Source organism: Symphalangus syndactylus, chromosome 17 (genome assembly GCF_028878055.3).
Source record: "Symphalangus syndactylus isolate Jambi chromosome 17, NHGRI_mSymSyn1-v2.1_pri, whole genome shotgun sequence".
Taxonomy (NCBI): Eukaryota; Metazoa; Chordata; class Mammalia; order Primates; family Hylobatidae; genus Symphalangus; species Symphalangus syndactylus.
In genome coordinates this window covers 41,422,071-41,443,814 of record NC_072439.2, presented here as the reverse complement: position 1 = coordinate 41,443,814, position 21,744 = coordinate 41,422,071, and the positions used below count along the sequence as shown (strand labels likewise).

The window sequence follows — 21,744 nt, the reverse complement described above, 5'->3', positions numbered from 1 at the left end:
TGATCAACTGGAACTATTTGAATATCTTGATCCATAGTTTCTAATAAAAATACTTGATAATTGATTAATTTTTCGCTTTAATTACCAATCTTCAGAATAAGCACTTGACATGATAGTCACTACCAACATCAAATGTTGCTGTGGTTGTTTCTTTTTATTAATTATCATTGGGGGCATGTATGTTTCAGTATTATCAATGTGCCTCAATCTATTACAAATACTTTTTTCAGTGCTCAAAATTCTCCAAATTTGGCCAACAGGAACTCATGCAGTTTAGCACCCTTGTCATTTGGGCAGAGCTCCCTTAGTCTTTGAATGCTTCCTCATTTTCTGACTCAAGAAGTCCCAAGCTCACCTTGTACTTTTCTTGTCCAAGACCTGGAATTAACCATTTCTCCAAGCAAGAGTGAACACAGACATTTAGGAGCCCAAACTGGCTGACAAGGGGTGCACACTACTGTTAGGGTACCACTGCTTTTAGGCCATTTCAGTGGCCAGAGGTGGAAGATATAAAGACAAATAAATATATAGATAATAAATGTATTATATTGGAAGATATATATTTCCATATATTAGAAGTATATATATTTATACCTATATTTGGGTATATCACATATATTTGTAATAAGTTTGTATATATTTCTAATATATGAAAATATACATATACATATATACATATAAATCTATATATACATATATAAATATATATAAATATATAAATATAAATTTATATGTATATATAAATATATCTATGTACATATATGTATATATAAATATCATATTTAGATTTCTATAAATGGTATATATTATCATAAGTCTCTATATATATTTCTCACTCAAATGAACATTACAGAAATTTACTTAATTATTTGATTTCTTTTCTTTTTCTTTTTCTTTTTTTTTTTTTTGGAGACAGGATCTCACTCCTTCTCCCAAGCTGGAGTGCAGTGGTGCAATCACTGCTCATTACAGCTCGACTTCTGGGCTCAGGTGATTCCCCACTTCAACCTCCCAAGTAGCTGGGATATAGGCATGTGCCACCATGTGTAGCTAATCTTTTGTATTTTTTTTTTTTGTAGAGATGGGGGTCTCACTATATTGCCCAGGCTGCTCTTAAGCTCCTGGGCTCAAGCAGTCTGCTGGCCTCAGCCTCCCAAAGTACTGGGATCACAGGCATGAGCACTTCGTCCAGACCTGATTTAATTATTGTATTTCTTTTCTCTTACATTTAAAATCTTGATTTCTAATAACATTCATATAACTACTGCTTCATTCTGTAATATATAAAAAACCACTTCAAAGTGAGAACACTCATGTAACTACTAAGAAGAAAATTACTGAATGAAGTTTAAAATTTCCTAGCAGTCTTTTTGCCATTAAAATACATGACACTAGCATATACTGTCTGATTACTGTGTGTTAAAGTCATGTGAAATAATTATTTTCTCCACGTGATTATAATTTGATATTCAATCAGGTTCACTTGTTTTGGTTGGTTTTCAGTTTTAGGGTTTGCTTTTTTTATTTTGATTTAATTGTGTTTTTAAAAATACGTATGACATTTTCCTTTTCGAAAGCCAAAATTATATTTAAAAGAATATTCAGAGAACTCAAAATTCTGCTGTTCTGGTTTGTTCCCTATAAGTAATGATTTTCACTAGTTTTTAGTTTATCTTCTGTGTTTTTTTATACATATTTGCATATGTATATATAATTCATATCCTTACAGAACATATACACATATATGTACACACACACACATCCCTCTTTTTTCATAAAGGTATAAATGGTATGTACAATTCTGATTTATTTTTTTCCTTTACAATAAATTCTGGAAATAACTAGATCAGTTCATAGAGATCTTTCTCACTCTTCTATTAGGATGGCGTAGTGCTGCTTTTTGTCATCTTTTATTCAATGTGTCTTTAAGGAGTTGTTTCCAGGCTCTTTCTATAAAAAAACAATGCCGGTATGAAAAGCTTATACATATGTTATTTTATATTTTGGTTGTCTAGCTTCACAAGCACTAAAAGCAGGATTTCTGGGTCAAAGGATAAACGAGTCTGTAATTCTGTTAGATTTTGCCAAGTTATCCTCCTCCAGGCTGTAACATTTTGTGTTCCCACCAGCAATACGTAGAGCACCACCTGTTTCTTTCCAGAACTGTCAACAGGGCTGTTGTCACACTTTTGGATTTCTGCCAATCTAAAAAGTGAGAAATGGTATCTCAGTGTAGTTTTGATTTGCATTTTTCTTGTGTGAAGTTGATCATTTTCTCAGAGGTTTAAGAATCACTTATAATTCTTTTTCTCTGTAATTCAATTCACATCTTCTATTATTCTAGTTTTTGATTTGCTCTATACACTTTTTCCCTTTGCTGATTTTGCTTGGCATCCTTTTGTGCAATAAATCATAGCCACAAGTATGATTCTATACTGAGTCTTGTGAGTCCTTCTAGCAAGTCCCAAAACTTGAAGGGGTCTTGGGCACGCTGATATAGATTGCCTTTCCATTTGGTCAAAAATGTTTTTGTGTCTTTAAGGAGAGTTAAAGTTTTCCTCATGTAAGTTTTATCTTGTTCGGATTATTCCAAGGTAATTTATCTTATTTGTTGTTTACATAAATTGGAGTTTTCTCTTCAAATATATATTTTAACTTGTTATTATTTGTATTTATGAAGACTTATTTTTTATAGATTAATCTTGTACCTTGGTACCTTATTAAATTATCTTACTGCTTATAGTTTTTCCATTGATTCTCTAGGGTCCTGCATGTACACTATTATATCATCTGTAAATAGAAATAGTTTCATATTTTCTATTTCAAATTCTATGCTATCAATTGCTATATAATCTAATTTATTAATAACTCCAGAAACTGTTAAATAGTAGTATGATTGCATGTCTCCTTACCTTGTTCCTGAAGTTAGTGGAATAGGTTTAGAAATTCCTTATTAAGATGCTACACGTGTGGCTGAGGTATATGTACTTTATATCTATTTATTTATTTATTTATTTATTTATTTATTTATTTATTTTTGTGAGATGGAGTCTCACTCTGTTGCCCAGGTTGGAGTGCAGTGATGCGATCTCAGCTCACCGTAACCTCCGCCTCCCAGGGTCAAGCAATTCTCCTGCCTCAGCCTCCCAAGTAGCTGGGATTACAGGCACCCGCCACCATGCCCAACTAATTTTCTTATTTTTAGTAGAGACAGGGTTTTGCTATGTTGGCCAGTCTGGTCTCAGACTCCTGACCTCAAGTGATGCACCTGCCTCAGCCTCCCAAAGTGCTTACAGGCGTGAGCCACCAAGTCTGGCCCTGTTTTAAGGAAGTATCCATTCATTCCTATTATTTTGAGTGGTCTTTTTTTCCCATTAGAAATGATTATTCAGTGTTTATCAAATACCTTTTTAGCCTCTGTGGGTCGTTTTGTTTCCCTTAGATCTACTATTAATATTATGAATTACATTAAAAGATGCCTTAATTTTGAAAAAGTCACTAAAGATCAGTAATAAAAATAATCAAGCATTAGTTTCTTCCTGAATGCTCATTTTTCCTTTTTTGTAAACTGAAGCTTCTTGTACTTAGCTCGTGAGATTTAAATAATTCGCTTGACTACTTACTACCTGTTATCTATGAGTAAAGCAAGTCCAATTGTTTTTCAGAATACTTTGCATAATTGACGCTTCAGGAGTAATTCTTCCAGGTATATGATAGGTTCTTTCACTACATAGATTTAGGGGTTTTTTTCTAAATTAAGAATGTTTTTCCTTATTTATAATTTTAAATATTAGTTCAGTTTCATTGCTTTTTCTTCTCCAGATATGGCAATAATATATCTTGGATACTTTTGTTTGTTTCCTAAAACTATATCATTCTCTAGCCCATTATACCTTTTCTGAAAGTGTCTGCAATATTTCAGGGGTAGGGTTTACCTCTTCTCATTTCTATCCTCTAATATCCTTGCTGTATTTTCAGTTTTATTTATTCTCAATGGAGCACCCTGCTATTTGGTCTTTTGAGATAATTTTTCTTTTTCTTCAGTTTTCTCCTGGGTTTTCACCAATTCCAATTTAACATTCCTGCTGTTTATCTATTTCCACTCTTAATTTTTAGTCTGTAATTTTGATGTATCTTTGTAGCTGCGGTTGTTTCCTTAGTTATTTCACGTTAATGTTATGTTTTTGTATTCCTTTGCTTCATGACTAGATCTTTAGAATTTGCTTGCTATTGCTGCAAAGTTTTTGAAAATGTATATAAAGGAATAGCTGTGTATCGATACTGGAATTTCTTTATTATTATTATTATTATTATTTTCATTGTTTTGTGGGCCAGTAATAGCAGGAGATTCTACGCAGGGGGCAGCAGAGAGGCTTCCGTATACTTCCCAGATTTCTCAGATAAAGAGCTCCCCTCTTATGTTCTTACAGTGAGGGAGCTTCGTTTATAAGTGGCACTTTTTCCTTGTCTGTCTTCTGATGCTTTCATTATTATCTTGTTTTATTGACACCCTTATTTTTCCATACTTATTTTTTTCCTTTGGCACCCAGGCTCCAAGGGTTGCTCCCCTGTCGAAAGACTTTCATGCATTCTCCAATACTCTTTCAACTCCAATCATGAGGGCTCTGTGACCTGCCAGGTCCCAGATTTTCTCTCAGCATTTTCCACTCAAGTTGGGAGGCTTTCCTTCTGAGGCTCAACTCTAGTTGACTGAACCACTAGAATCATGGTATTCTACCACTATTAGGACCTCACTATACTTCTCTATTTTCTGTGATGCCCTTACCTATATTTCAGCCCTATGGTGAGCCTCAGAGCCATCATTCCCAGTTTTTGGAGTCTGGCTCTTCTCTGTCTCCTCTACACACCGTAGGTGTGGGCTCTGTTTTGATCTTTATGATTTGAAGAAAGAGGTATCTATAGACTCTAATTTATGCAGCCACCATTTTCCTGTTTTGTTTTAAATTTTTCCATTGGTTTCTTGAGCTTAAATCCTATTTGATTCTACCAGTGTCAGTGCAAATTAAGGATCAGGTTGATACTATGACTAATTAAATTACATTCTGCTTGTGATAAAAGGATTTTTGGTGTGTTCGAATATTTAACCAGGTCATCAGATATTTACAACAGAGATACAATATGTAAGAAATTAGGTTAAGGAAGGTTCTTCACAGATTCAGCTTACTCACTTGCTTCATTTCCAGAGACGAATTTAGGGTGAACTATGTGTAATAAATGGTGCTCTCAAGTCCTTCTACTTGAAGACTGTAATCATTTATATTGAGAACATGTGTGTTGTAGGTCATATCTGCTTGGCTATGTATTATAAAAGAGTGAAATATCTCTCTGATTTTGCAGTCTCTTAACAGACTGCCTCTGATGTGCATCACATTCTGTTTTAATGCTTATTCAATAATAAACCTATATTTTATTCTGTACTACCTTTGTGCAGGGGGTTCTGGATTTGAACAACATTTTGTTTTTAATCCTCCTTCCCCAAACCTGAATAACTACTTTTTATTCCCTTGCAGTTGAATAGATTCTTAAAATTTCACTCAGCTTCCTTGTATTTTGAGTTTTTGTTCAAGTTGGGGCATACAGACATAGCTCGTAGTGCACTGATTATAATACATTCTTTTCAAAATAGAATAATTCTGTTGTTTTAATCAAATTAATCAGTCACTTTACTAGAATTGCCTCTCAAGTCTTACTCCAACGCGTGTCATTGAACAGTTCCTCCACTTTGATTATCTTTTGCCTTGCATGGTTTCGCTTTTGTGTATATTATAAATATTAATTTCTTTTGCTCAGAAATGAAGTTCTATGAGAACAAATACCTTACTCTACTCCTCTTTTATGTTGTCTGTATCCCCCAGGATAATACTGAACACACAACAAATATTTCTTGATTTATTTCTGATCTTCTGCAGTTTTGACATTACACAAATAATTAAATTCCCCAGGAAAACTTGCCTCTGACAAAATTTTAACTAAAAAAAATTACACTTCTACCGTCTGGATTTATTCTGATTATGCTCTTTCCATACCCAATGCTCCAGAAGTGTTTTCGCCACCAGCTCCAGTGGTGGCTACACTTCCCCCTTCAGTTGTTCCTAATTGAAAAGAGCAACAGTGCTCAGTCTGCATCAGAGTTTTCAAAATCACAAAATAAAAATACAGGGCACCCAGTTAAACATGAATCCCAGACAAACAATAAGCACTGTGTTTTGATTATTGCATGGGACATACTCATTCTAAAAAAACTGTTCCTGATTTGTGTGAAATTCAAATTAATTGGTATCCTATATTTTCTCTGGCAAGCCTAGTCTACATAAATGGTTATAATGAAGTACTCTTTGAATATATTTCAGGGTTTCTTTAAAGAGGTAGGTGGTCTACTTAAACTATCCATGACCATTTTTTGTAAAATTACATCCCTTCTAAATTCACTTAAACTTATAAGAATTTGAGGTTCCAACTAGGTTTGTGACTCACCACCACTAAAGTGACCAGGTGAGCCCGGGCTTGGCCTGGTGAGTTTCCCAGGTGGACTGGAACCAGTGAAAGATGTTTTAGCTGTGATTTCACTGTCAGATGCAGCAGTAGATCCAAGAGACTGTCCTGTTACACCTGACAAACACGGTATTGGGAGAGCATATACATTATTGTGACAACCCAGTGCCATAGTAGTTTGGAAGGAAATATTTAGAGAAAACATAAATTAAAACTTTTCTTGAAAATGTTAATAACTTATATACCATTCTATCTTTTTTGGATGGCATTTATACTTAGTGAAATTTGCAGAGGTCTGATGAAATACTGTCCTTTTCACCAAAAGCCACGGCCTCGGAATGACATCCTCTACTCACCTGACATGACTTCAGATGATGTCGCTTCACTGCTTGTGGCTCCAGTTTTTCCACCCACTGAGGGTCCAGTAGTTCCTTTCAAAATAGACAATAAATATGTATCATGATCTTTGATTTAGCAGAACAGAGGGTGCTACTCTCTGCTTTCAAAATACCTTTTGTTTACACTTCTTCATTTCCAGGAATGGTTCACTCTTTCCAAAAACTGATTATAAGGATCGTATATGATTGTTGGCATCCCTCAGAGTGCTTATTTACTTATTCCTTGTAAATAAGCTTGTTTATTATTTACTTGTTTAATATTCAGATATCTGAACTTAGTGGTTCTTAACCCAGGTTACATGTGGGACCCATGAGGCTTTTAAAAAATACTTAATGCCTGGTCCCTTCTTCCAGGGACAGAGTCAATTAGTCTGTGAAGGATTCTTCAGTATGTATTTTCAAACATTTCTCTAGTTGATTCTAATTTGTAGTTAGGATTGCAAACTCTGACCCTAGCCCCACTCCAGACTCACAGACTCAGAAGTTCCAGCACAGGAACCTCTGTCTGAATCTGTATGGCCGATTACTACCTGCAATACCTGTGGTCAGTGACTGGACTTCCTAACTCCAGTTCTTTTCATTCTTTACAGTGCTGCTAAATAAAGAAAATGTGGGCAGATCCACACGCTCCTGCACACTCACTGACTTTTCCCTTTTACTTACCTGATTTGCTGCTTTCAGAGGTTGTGGCTGAGGCTCCAGGGCTGGCAGTGGTGGAGCCTGCAGAAACTCCTGTACTTCCTGAAACCAAGACAGAAGCAGGTATGCATGTTATTACTTCTGTTACTATGACTACTTGGAAGTTTCCAGAAAAAGGAAGTGAAAGAAACTATCCCTCCAACTTTCCTCAGCCCTTCATTCTAATACTAGTTCTAGCCTGAATTTACAGAGCATCACTTAGTGTGGGAGGTATAGTTGGGAGCTTCTGAGACATTATGTCCAGCCTGGTCGATCTTACCAGAAACTGTGGCTCCAGGGCCTGCTTCTCCCAGGGTACTGCCAACTCCGACTGCAGGGGTTGCTCCAGATACCCCCGGTGTGCCTAATTTTTTATCATGGAAAAAAACAATGTCTGCTAAGAAAGTTAAATCCTCATAAAAGTGACCTAAAATATACATTTTTTTCTTTTAAAAAATGAATCTATCTCATAAATATCATAAGTTCTTGTTCAAGGTAAATCAGATAAATCAGGAAACTCTGATATTGTATTGATTATAATAAAGGAATCTTTCTTCATCAAATATAGTAATCATGCAGATAATTCATGGTTTAACATTGAATTATCTTATCTCATCTCACTAGAATTGCCTTATGCTCCAGCATGCATCTTTTATTTGCTTGATTAAATCCTGCCTTTCTTAGTCGTTATCATCTACATCTGTGGGAATATTTATTCCTTCCTCTCCAAAGTGAAGTAGGGTGAGAACAAATATATGTCCCTATTCTTTTCCTGTATCCCACAGAGAATCTATCACAGTATTAGGTAGACAGCATATCCTTGTTGGTATAGTTCTGATCTTCTGGACACACAGCCTTACATAATGTTTGGATTCCCCAAGAAACCTTGTTTCTGACTAAATTTTGAGCAGAAAGCTCCCCTGTCTACAGGACGGCATCATGATGGTTTTGCTCTTCCAGTACCTGCTCTCTCAGATGTATTTTCACCAGCAGCTCCAGTGGTGGCTGCATCCACTCCTCCAGTTGTTCCTACTTGGAAGAATAATGGTACTTAATGTATATGGATAGTTACCAAAAAAAATTCTTTCAAGATATTCACAGTTTCATGTTGTTTTCCTAAAATATTGTCCTTGGTTTTCTTTACTTAATCTCGTTATTGTATTCTAGGTTCTTGGCAAAGCTTGCGTTGGACCCCAGTCACAACCCCCAAAAGGGTCTCTGTGTTGCCTGCCGGGTTCCCAGAGCTGGTGGCCCCAGTGCCTGATGCTCCAGGTGTGCTTCCCCTGCCTGCTCCTGTGGTTGCGCCCATGGATCCTCCAGTCGTACCTGACAAACACCGTAGCAGTAATTTCAACATACGGTACTTCTGAAGGAAAAGACTGGGAGATTCAAGTCAAATTTCAAGCTTCTTGAGCAGCTTACATGTTTTGCTTATGCCCACTTATCAGGCGCTAAAGCATGTTTTGACTATGCCCATTTAACAGGATCTAAAGCACGTGTCCTGACTTGCCTGATTGTCCTGGGCTTGTAGCTCCTTTGCTTGGTTCCCCAGGTGTGTTGCCCTCCTCTCCTGTCCTTGTTAGGGCAGGAGGGCCTCTGGTTACTTTTGATTAAAAAAAAAAGTATTTTAAAAAATTCCCTGGCCGGGCGCGGTGGCTCACTCCTGTAATCCCAGCACTTTTGGAGGCAGAGGCAGGTGGCTCACCTGAGGTCAGGAGTTCGAGACCAGCCTGGCGAACATGGCGAAACCCTGTCTCTACCAAAAATACAAAAATTAACCAGGCCTGGTGGCGGGTGCCTGTATTCAGGAGGCTGAAGCAGGAAAATCGCTTGAACCCCGGAGGCAGAGGTTGCAGTGAGCCGAGATCGCACCACTACACTCCACCCTGGGCAACAAGAATGAAACTCCGTCTCAAAAAAAAAAAAAAAAAAAAAAATGCCCTACACATAAACCAACTTATTTACTCTTATAAAATTCCTCTGAAACAGGTGATAATATTATTCTTATTTATTAGATGTGATTAAATGACTTGCTCCAGGTCACCAAGTTGGTCAACAGCAGATCCAGGAGCCAAATTCAAGCAGTCTAGCTACAGTTAATACTCTAACCTGTGCTTCTCAAACAATCTGTAGCAAAAGATCAATTTTGTAAAATTTCCAATCTGTGCTAGGTGGATACTTTGAAAAAGGCCATAAAATAGAGAAACGAAATTTTTAAAAGTAAAACCATATGAAACACAAGTCTTGATTTAATAGACATAAAAATAATCCTGTAAAATTGCTGTTTTTAAATGCTTACTCTCTGTTTCAGTTCTTATTACATCAAAAACTGGTAACAGTCTGGCTAGTATTCATCTGTCGACCAAACTTTGAGTAGCCCTGCTGAAAATCCTTATACACACTGCCTCATAACCAAAAGAGATAGCTGATTGACTTATCATTATTATCCAAGTAATTTTGATGCAGGTTTTAAAAAATGAAAACAAATGGTCATCACTCTAAAATTTAAGTTTACTGACCTAATTGGAATGAACCAGTTTCTTAATTTGTGCTAGTGTACATTGATTATATCCTTTAAACCATTAATTGTTATGTAAACTATATCTTATTCCAAAAAGCGTTTAAGTTATAACGTTTAAATCAAGAAAATTGCTAAGGGAAAGTAAATGTAGAAAAAATAAAATTAGGCCATGGATTAGTTAGCAAATGCATAAAGAGAAATAGTTCCATGTATACACTAAAGAAATGGCTTTTAACCCATCTATGTATGTAAAGAAGTTTTGATTTATATTAAAAGCAATCAGAACAATTGAAGAATTGTAAGTAGTGGAGTGACATGATGATAGTTGAGATTTTGGAAGTCCATTCGGCCATGGTATTGACCGCAGCGTAGATATGGGAGGGAAGCGAGGAAGGAGTGGAAATGTTAGAGCAGTAGTTTTCCACTTTGATGAGCATCTGTTGCATGGGCTTGTTAGTAAAGTGTTTGCTGGGCTACACTCCGATAGCTTCTGATTTTAGGCAGGTGGGTCCAGATACTTTCATTTCTAATGAGTTCCCAGAAGATGCTGATGCTGCTGGTCCAGAAACCACACTTTAAACACCATTGTGTTGGAGGAAGGTGAGCCAGGTGGAGGCTAGGTGGAAAATATTTAACACCTGAACAAAAGCAGAGGCAAATGGATGCAGAGAAGAAACTTAAGAGATACTTAAAATTAGTAGCTGATTTCATGGTGGACCAGGGGTGAATTTAGGCTTTTTTGTTTTCTATCCAAATTATCTCTGCTTAAGGAAACCAATAATTTTTTTCCATGAAACCAACCGTAGTTAAAATTCAGTCATTGATGTGTACGGCAAACATATCCTCATTGGCTTTTGTTGGATCTAGGTTTTTATACACACACAGAGCTGTGGAGCTAGCTATTCCACACCAGAAAGGATTCCGTGTTCTACTCCTGCCTCTTCCAGCTTGGAGACCTTTTATTATTTTCTCACCTACTGCAAATAATGACAGATAACTACCACGGTGTAATTTTTTTTTTTTTTTTTTTTTTTTTTTTTTTTTTTTTTTTGAGACAGAGTCTCGCTCTGTCGCCCAGGCTGGAGTGCAGTGGCGCAATCTCGGCTCACTGCAAGCTCCGCCTCCCAGGTTCACGCTGTTCTCCTGCCTCAGCCTCTCCCAGTAGCTGGGACTACAGGCGCCCGCCACCACGCCCGGCTAATTTTTTTGTATTTTTAGTAGAGACGGGGTTTCACCGTGGTCTCGATCTCCTGACCTCGTGATCCACCCACCTCGGCCTCCCAAAGTGCTGGGATTACAAGCGTGAGCCAGTGCGCCCGGCCCACGGTGTAATTGTTGATTAAATTACATACTATATGTTTGAAGACAATTCAGAAATCTTCCTGTGCCATGGAAACATATCATTAGTATTTTATTAAATATTAATCATTGAATTTTTCTCCAGGGTCATTTAGCTGACTTCAGTAGCTCTGACATTTGGCCCTGTTATATAATGTTGTACTCAGGGTAAAGTTGTTGCCAAGTTGAAACAGAGGATTCCTAGTAGAAATAGGCTATGGAAGAGATTGTATTTGACTCATTTCTTTGTCTCACCTGTTCTGAAGTCACTTAAATTTCCATGTTCAGCTCCTGTGGTTATAGCAGGTAACACTCCAGTTGTCCCTGATAAACGTAAAGAAAAAACAAACATCTGGCTAAAAAAAAAAAAAAATGCATAGGTGCCACCAACTATCAAGGTCATGAGCACATATAATTGTAACATGATATACTTTAAGGAAGCAACTTGTGAAAAGACTAAAGATACGACATTTCAATTACATATAAGGAATAATCACCTAACTCTAATACTTTAATTTTGCAAAATATTGTCCTGAGTAGCATCTCCTAAAATGAGTTGCTTAGCTGAGGCTGGTATACTTTGTTCTGAATTTAATTTATCTGCCATGCCTGCAGCACCAGTGATGGTGGGGCTCACTACTCTTGTCGTGCCTGCATTTCCAGATGTTGAGATGATGGGAACTGAAGTTTCAGTAATGCCTGAGAAAAACATAAAATTAACTTCTCATCTAAAGTCTCTTAGGACTTTATTACCATGGAGTGAGTTAACTGTGTAATCAATTTTACTACAGAAAATAGAATCAATAAAGCCAGTGACTTTCTGCCTAGAGTTTCCTAAGAATTTCTTTTAATATCATTGCCTTTTTTCTTTTTTACAAGTATAGCTTTCTGCATCTTGAACTGAGTCACACTAGGTCTTCATACGTTTTTCTAAATAACTGTTTCAAAATAAGCAGAACCTACAGCCACTGTGGAGAACAGTTTGGAGGTTCCTCAAAAAACGAAAAATTGAGCTACCGTATGATCCAGCAATCCCACTGGTGAGCATATACCCGAAAGAAAGAAAATCAGTGTACCAAAGAGGTATCTGCACTCCTACGTTTGTGACAGCACTGTTTACAATAGTTAAGATCTGGAAGCAACCTAAGTGTCCAGCAACAGATAATTAGATAAACAATATACGAAATGGAGTACTATTCAGCCACAAAAAAGAATGGGATCCAGTCATTTGAAACAACATGGATGGAATGGGACATCATTATGTTAGGTGAAATAAACCAGGCACAGAAAGACAAACGTCACATGTTCTTACTTTGTGGGATCTAGAAAAATCAAATCCATTGAACTCATGAACGTAGAATGTAGAAGGATGATTACTAGAGCTAGGAAGGGTAGTGAGGGGTGGGGGAGAGGAGGGGATGGTTAATGGGTATAAAAAATCAAAAGAATGAATAAGGCCTACTATTTGATAGCAAAATAGGGTGACTATAGCCAATAATAATTATATATTTTAAAATAAGGAACATAATTGGATTATTTAGAACACAAAGGGTAAATGCTTGAGGGGATGGATACCCCATTCTCCATGATGTGCTTATTTCACGTGACATGCCTGTATCAAAATATCTCATGTATGCTATATATGTATATATCTACTATGTATCCACATTTTAAAAAATAATTTTTAAAACTTAAAAATAAAATAAGCAGATCCTTATGCCCTAATCACTGTTGCCTGGGGCTGATAATAACAATAAAGAAGCACTATCATGAAATAGTTAATTGCTACTTTTAGGCTTATAACAGCTAAGAGAGTAACATGTTATTAGATCTGCACATGTTTAAACTTAAAAAATCTAAGAGAGTAACATATGTTATTAGATGTGCAACCCATAGTCTTTAAAGAAATTAAAGATATTTACTACTGTTGCAGATGCTATGTTAATAGTTAATGACAAAGAAGAAATTCAAACTAGAAACCATGTTTCTATAGCCAGTCAATATAAACTGATCAAAAACAAGTAAAATTCACAGTTTTTAAGAAAAATTTAAAACCAGTGGTAAAAGCCTAGTAAACTACTTGTTTGAAATATTTTTCCTAAAGCCAAACTGTCCTATAAATTCTTTCTTAAAACCGAAAGTGACTAATAATTTGTACTACTGGATATTTTTATTTAACATATAAAACCAGGAATTAATATACTGACCTGTAGTAAAAGGTTCGGTGAGGGGACCTAGGGTTGCTCCTAAAAGGAAAACAGAAATGTGAATTTTTCCAACCTCAAGGGAAAAATACCAGAGAGATTGTTCTGCTGTTGTGTAGTTTTCAATACAGAGTAATTTGTAATATATGTAGTGTTTAGAGTTAATAATAAATTTGCATTTAATTTTTAAAATAATGACATACATGATGTACTTTCCAATGCATACATACACACACATACACATATACTGAATTCTATTAAATACAAAGTAAATGGAATGTATATCAACAATGGCAATAAATTCTCTGTTAAGCAGAGGCTGATTTTGCAGTTTATGGTTTCTTCAACATTTCTTAGCTTCTGGTTGTCTGCAGCTTGGATATTTTTATATTGAGTAACACTTAGTCTATAAGGGCTTGGAGGGAAAAGGAGAACTATTTTTTAAGATTTATGTTTATGATTTGATATAGCAGGTTTATAAAAATAAATTTGAATTTACCCTAAATAGCTGTGGTGGATTATCAGTGAACTCCTGAAGGAAGAGGCCATGTTTTACCTTTGTATTCCCAATGCCTGCCCATTGCCAGGGACGTGATAAAAGCTCATCAAATGTTTATTGAGGGCCTGTGCACTTAAAAGTAAGCCTTTATTAATTTGAGGTTTTCATAAATAATAAATAGTCAGGTATTTTATCTATTTCAATGTTAATTTTCCTTGAAAATCCATGGAAATCCATTGCTTACTTTATGTAAACAATACCATTTTTGCAATTTTATAGTGTTTTTGAACTTCAGAAAAAGAAGGAGAGAAACAAACTTCTCACACAATCTATTTGATCCTCACTCCTCATCCAGCCACACTGGTCTTTCTATCTTTTCTACCTGCTGTTTGCAGTTCTCTGTACTTGGAACATGGTTTTTTCCTCCTCTTCTCCTAGTTGAGCTTTCATTGGTCAGTTCTCAACTCAATCATCTTTTCTTCAGCCTTTCCTGAGCTCCTCGACTGGATTAAATCCCTCCTCTCTCATCCCATGCCCTTTTAGGTACTCCATAGCTCTTGTGTTGATGTAAGTTTCCATTTGTTTTTGTAATTACTTAATTGATATCCATATTCCTGACTAGTCTGTAAGGCTTTATAAAGGCAGAAGTCACGTCGATTTTATTCACTTTAGTATCTCCAAGGCCTATAAAAGTGCCTAGCACATAATAAGAGCTTGATAAGTATTTGTTCATAGACTGAATGAATGAACAAATGGAATAAAAATATTTTACCCATTTTTCATATAAAGAATGGGGCTCAGAAAAGTTGAGTGATTTTTTCAAGATCACACTGCTGGTTAGTGACAAAACTAGGACTCCAATGTAAGTCACCCAGTAACTAGGACTGTGACCCATGCTGCTTTTTATGTTATTCTGCCTGTATGTATAACACATCACCTCTTGCATTTTTCAAGTTTTCTTAATTACCTATTCATCATGTTAATGGAAATATTAAAAAACTAGACTAGAAATCATAGAACACAATATCAAGTAAACAATAAAATATCCTGTCTCCCCAAATTACTTTATAGAATGTACATTTAAATAAGTATGGTAAGTAGTTTAAGAGAAAGTTTTTGTGACAGTTCTCAAGAGCTGACAAGGTTTAGTTGAGAAGAATTTTCAAAATCGGTATCACATAGACTCCACCAACTGACCAATTCAGATCTTGATATCTTTTCTCACTAATGAGCACAATAGCTGGACATCTGGATCAAAATCTCTTGCTGATCTAATTGTAAGAATAGCATAGAAAGACTGTTATGCCATGATCCACAGAGACTATCAAGATTAGAATGATGTGGAAGAATAGATAGACCCTGATATTCCCAAAGATTTTGGTGCAGATTCCATTTCCCAGTATTGATTTAATCTTTATGGAATTCCAGTGATCCAGTTTGAGCACTTTCAAATTCAAGAAAATTACATTTAATTAAAAGCAGCATTATCATATGGAATAAAATCAAATCTCCAATATTTACACATCTAAATAAATATGCTCTAATCAACATGGATTCAAGAACATAGTTGCACACCATAGGTGGTAGTGTGCTGATCATCACTATTTTTACCATATGCACAAGAGAACATATTTATAGGCCTTTCCTTATAATTGATGTTGTTGAGATGGCAACATGCTCCTGTGCATCTGAAGGACCGATCTTTAATCCGGGTCATAGAGTTATCTACACTAGGCACAGATTGAAGTGCATACCAGTCAGGCTACTGTGATATAGCTCCCTTTTCCCGTGAATGAATTTCAGAAGATGTAAGTCTGAAATTATTGATACAGCAATAAAAGTAGGGATAAGCCTTTACTGACAGGAATACATGAGAACTCACTTTTTTTTCTGGGTTTAATTACCAAAACTGATAGAGACAGCATTCCCATTCTCATTAATTTTTTTTTTTTTTTTTTTTTTTTTTGAGACGGAGTCTCGCTCTGTCACCCAGGCTGGAGTGCAGTGGCGCGATCTCGGCTCACTGCAAGCTCCGCCTCCTGGGTTCACGCCATTCTCCTGCCTCAGCCTCTCCGAGTAGCTGGGACTACAGGCGCCCGCCACCACGCCCGGCTAATTTTTCGTATTTTTAGTAGAGACGGGGTTTCACTGTGGTCTCGATCTCCTGACCTCGTGATCCGCCCGCCTCGGCCTCCCAAAGTGCTGGGATTACAAGCGTGAGCCACCGCGCCCGGCCCATTCTCATTAATTTTTACATCCATAACCATTACAGTTTCAACTGATTTTTCCGTTACTTGCAAATGAACATACATGCTGGAATTACTTGATACTGTCAATTATATGCATCAGCTTCTTTGTGGACAAGACATAAATAGTAATAGGAGGAGCTGCCTTTACCGAAACACTAAAAGCTCTGCCTGCCTGCATGGTAGTATGATACTCCACCCTAAAAAGTTTTCCAAGTGGCTTTATTCACTTGTGTTTCACCTCGCTATAAACTTAATATAAAGTCTTTTAATTAATTTTCTAGCTACCACTAAGTTTTTAAATTACTTCTAAGAATCATTTTAATTTTTACAAGGAAAAAATATTTTGGCATTTTTTTCAATGAATTTTATTTTACTTAAAATACATGTCTGAAAGGCAAGCTTCAGGAGTATCCATAATATTTCCCCTTGTAAACAACAAATTCAGTACTGCAGAGTCTACAGTTTTTGCAAAATATTTTATTCCGAAAAAATTTAGAACTTCATAAAATTGGCTTTAATTCAGGAAGCAGTATGTTTCTGATTAGTAACCGAAAAAGTATTAAACTCATTCACCTAATTAATTATTCCTTATAAAATTCACCAATAATAAAGTTGCCTTTACTGAATACTTACTATGTATTACAGTAAGTGGCACTATCACATTTACTGTTTTCTCAAATCTTTCCATGTAGAGATTATTATTAGTTCCCACTTCACAGATGAGAACACTAAACCTCAGGCTGTTGAGGGACTTAAAACAGGATCAGACTTTAAGGGAAGGGATTCAAATTCTTATTTTTCTAATTCCACATTCCACTATACTCATCTATCTCCCTTTGCCTGATGCAATTATGTTTTTAATGATTGATGCTATTTTATAATAAGCACATTGTATAAATAAAATTTATATATAACATAGTGGTAACATTCTAAGATTTTAAATTTTTGAGCAAATATGCATTGTAACAGATTATACTGTTGTGTAACAGAAACCCACTTTTAAATTATATGTCAGTATCCTGCATATTCATCCAAAGGGGATTTTTTTGTTTTAATATAAACCTACTAAACAATCTACGATTTTAACATAAGTCCCAATTTGAAATCAGATTCTGTAATTACATGTTGCTACTTCAATAAATGATTTAAATTAAATTCAACTTCATCGTCTTCTTTAAACATGGAAACACAGGGGCATTAGGACTGGAGTCTAGAAAATATGTTCTGAATTTTAATTATCTCTGCTACTTATTAGCAAGTAACCTTGAATGTATAACTTAACCTCTTTGTGTTTCCATTTACTCATTTGTAAATAGGGGGAAATGATGGCACTACTTCAGGGAATTTTCAGTATCAAATCAGATAACATATGCCATATACTTAGAAGTAGCGCTCAGTAAATATTAGCTCTGTATCAAGATCAGTCAATCTAAAGAGGAAAAGCCCCATAACTGCATAATTTTTCTTCTAAAAATAGCATGCTTATTAGAATGGTTAGTTAGGCATCTCTCAGGGTATTTTAGCCCTTTGAAAGCATTCACTGTATGGAAAAGAAAATAGATGCAGAAAGCATGTGGAGAAATTAAAGTTTGCATATTGCTTCCCTTTCACTTTAGAGTTTTCTGTAATGTTTTTCTAAACTCCTCAAAAGTTACCCTTTACTTCTATGCTATTTACCTCAACAAAAAAGTTAAGGTCTATTCAACAATGAAGTCATACCTTGTCTTCTATTCAGTACTTGATCAAAAGTACTTTATCCAGAGAACAAGTTAGTGGCAAAAATCTGCACTCGCTACCCCACTGCCCCACTGAGACTCTTTTAAAAATAAATCTTACCTTTGTGTTCAATAATTATAGGTTTTTATGTTAAATTGATTTAAGACAAAGCAAAAAGTAAAAGTAGGAAAGTTTTAACTAAGTTAATTTATCCCACTTATCATATTGGTTCTGCTCAAAAGCACTAATGTATTATCCAAAATGAAATGGGTTCCCATGTCCAAGAAACAAATCCTTTCTTTTATTATAGATAGTTCATGGAGAGACAATACATATTTGAAATGAAGTGTCTTCTTAGCTATATTATACCTGAATATAATCTTTTACTTTTCAATCTCTATTTAAATATCTTTGGTTGATGCATACTATATTTTGAAAGAAACAAACAAAAAAACCCTTTGCTAGTGATGATTTCCAAACATTTATTTTAAAATAAAACAAATATGGGATTCATTGTTCTCATCACTGATCAAGTGAGGCTTACCACTAGAAGACTTAAAAACAAAAATCATTTTGTAGTTATGGATTCATCACAATTTGTCAATTCCACTTTTAAGCCACTATTGTCAATAAAAGAAATAGGATACATCTTTCAAGCCTACAGTTTGTGCAAGACAATTGCCTACAAAAGACCTTTATTTCTTTTAAAAAGAATTCTAAAAGCGAACAATTAAACTGTTTTGTTTTCACAATGGCATAATGTTTATTGGATGAATTTAGAAAGAAAAAGAGTGTAAAAAGAAAAAATAAGTTGGTATCTCTTAAAGGAAAATGTTTTATTCTTACATGAAAAATGAAAAATAATAGATGTGACTTTTTTTCCTTCGGAGCTCCAAAATAAAAATATCAGTAAACACCTATCTAGCACTTTCTGAGTTTCTTCTGATTACCATCCTCACTTTATATAAATTATCATGATTCCTCAGTCAGAAGAAAATCGGCATGTCATCTCTTAGTTATTAAAATTCAGAAATATCACATTTTATTTTGAATAGTTTGTACTCAGTCCAAGTCCCTAGCACAAGTTGAAGTAGACTATTTATGATTTCCAGTTAGTTGAATCAACAAAGATGGCCAACTGGTATGCTCCAAGCCCTCAAGTCACAGATTTTAAGGAAAACTAAGTTAATCATTATTTGAATGATTTCTAAATTCCCATCTGTATAGTATGATATGGTCATAGCCTCAGAAAAGATAAGGAACTAAGAATTACCTCTAATTCTTACCACTAATCATTATTTTTAATTGAAATTTGGTATGTTTAACTAAAATTTAATTACAAGTTTTGTATGCTTCAGTTTATCTGGAAAATTAGCACTTCCTAATCTGTTCCAGCAAAAAGATAAGCTACACATACATTATTAATAAATGCTGGGAATATATTATTAATTTGATAATTTGGTATTCAGTGTTTTCTGTACATTGGGATTACTTGACTAACTTTAGTTGAAACACACACATTTTGTGGCACAATTGGAAAATTTTAATATGAGGGAAAAAATAAACATTTTTATACTTCTTTGTCGCCTGATTTTAGAATGATGTTGACTACAGTTTCTGGCTTTCAAGGATAACAAGGAAAAGAAAATCAATCCTGACTTCTCTCTAGATCATGCCAGAAAGTCCTTCTCCTTCTGATCCTTATAAGCCTGAAAATGTTACTTAAGCTCTTTGCATTTCCTCACCTATAAAATGATGAGGTGAGGAGGACTGTGGAGAATAACAGAGGATTAAGATTTAATGAGATGCCGAATGAAAAATATTTAATATAAAACTAGAATGAGGTAAATCCTCAATAAAAGTCACTTTTAGCATATCTTTCAATAAAATACTAACATAGCATTTTGTTAATTATTAATATTATACTTACAGAGCATGAAATAGCTACCAGAATTTTAGGGAAATTAAATAAAACATTAGGATTCCGTCAGGCAAAGCACAAAAGTCATAAATAATGCCAAATGAATTCAGGGAAAAAATCACCCAGGTAATCTGTCCTATAATTCAACTCCGCATTTGATTTATAATTTTGAAAATGCTGCCACGAAGATGATTGATAAGATTTTAATAGTGTTTTACAGTGAATGAGACAAAATATTACACCTAAAACTTAATCAGTTGCTTACAAAAGCCCTGTCAGGGTAATCTACTCATGATCTTCTGTTTTCCATGGACAGTTTCCTTGCTACAGTACAAAGCGGTTGACAAAACTGAATATTACATTCAAAACTAGGTGTTTGAAATGAAAAAAGATATATATATATATATAAGCTAGAAAAATCAAACCACTTTTAATAGCTTTAGGTAAGTATTGTGATATAGGATATAGATATCATCACCATGATACTGAAGAAATAGATGAAATTGTTATCTAAGCTGCTTATGATTCATATGTATCTATGCATTTCATCAAATCAAGGAAAAAATTATTTAAATGACCGCAAGATTCAAAAGTTTTAACAGCTGATGAATGACTTTGACTAAAGGAAATCTTAATAACTGAACTAAATTAATCATCTTAGAAACAGAACCAGGCTGAGAATTAGGGATTCAGTCCACTGCTTGCACTGAGGGTAATATGTAGCTAGAAAATTACTCTGTGGTGTCTAAGAAATAATTCAAAAATAAGCTGCTTATGATTCACATGTATCTATGCAGTTCATCAAATCAAGGAAAAAAATATTTCTTTAAATGATCACAAGATTCAAAAGTTTTAATAGCTAATGAATGACTTTGACTAAAGGAGATCTTAATAATTGAACCAAATTAATCATCTTAGAAACAGAACCAGGCTGAGAATTAGGGATTCAGTCTATTCCTTCGACTGAGGGTAATATGTAGCCAGAAAATTACTCTGCGGTGTGTAAGAAATAATTCAAAAAACTATTGGGATGAAATTGTTATTGGTCTTGAGAAATGAATTTATGATTACAGACTGCAGAAGAACATTTTTGAAATGTGTCAGGCTTTCTGAGATTTACATTGAAACAGCCAGTAATGCTTTGTGTTGCTAATGGTATCCAACATAAGAGAAAGTTTGACAGGAAGTAGCATGTTGCTTTCGGTATTTTTAATAATATTGTGCACTGATGGCTGATGCTTTAAGATATACATATATATTTACTCCTTTAATATAAAAATATATTGATTAAAAATAACTCAGACAATACTAAGATTTAGAAAATGTTTTAAATTATAGTCATAATTCTATATTATGATATCAATTTATAATCCAATAATAGTCTTGGTTTTACACTATATCTTTGTATAGAAGATTAGCTCTAATGAATGAAATGTATGAGCTGTTGGATTTACCAGTATAACTAATATCTAATAAACAGTTTAACCTTCACCAGAAATTCTGCGCTAAAATTCTAAACCTGAGTTCTAAATTTTCCAAGGGGAAAAAGAAGAGTCATTTATTCACTCCATAAATACTGAATGCGAACTATCCTGTACCTTGCCACTAGGTACAACTGGGAATACAAGAATGGCGAAGCATGGTCTGTGACTCGAAGGAACGTATTCATTTAAGACTTGACAAATTAATCAATAACAAAGAAAGAGA

The 21,744-nt window shown here is 34.9% G+C and overlaps 1 protein-coding gene across 1 annotated transcript in view; it reads right to left on the bottom strand.

The window, feature by feature from the left end:
- Positions 1-21,744, bottom strand: part of MUC19 (mucin 19, oligomeric) — a 180,576-nt gene that overhangs the window by 107,735 nt on the left and 51,097 nt on the right. The window contains exons 42-49 of the mRNA XM_063619954.1: positions 13,656-13,694; positions 12,028-12,147; positions 8,553-8,621; positions 7,870-7,953; positions 7,575-7,652; positions 6,870-6,944; positions 6,496-6,630; positions 6,048-6,113 (exon numbers count right to left, since the gene is read on the bottom strand). Coding sequence (XP_063476024.1) covers positions 6,048-6,113; positions 6,496-6,630; positions 6,870-6,944; positions 7,575-7,652; positions 7,870-7,953; positions 8,553-8,621; positions 12,028-12,147; positions 13,656-13,694 — 666 coding nt within the window. The remainder of the gene's footprint in view (positions 1-6,047; positions 6,114-6,495; positions 6,631-6,869; positions 6,945-7,574; positions 7,653-7,869; positions 7,954-8,552; positions 8,622-12,027; positions 12,148-13,655; positions 13,695-21,744) is intronic.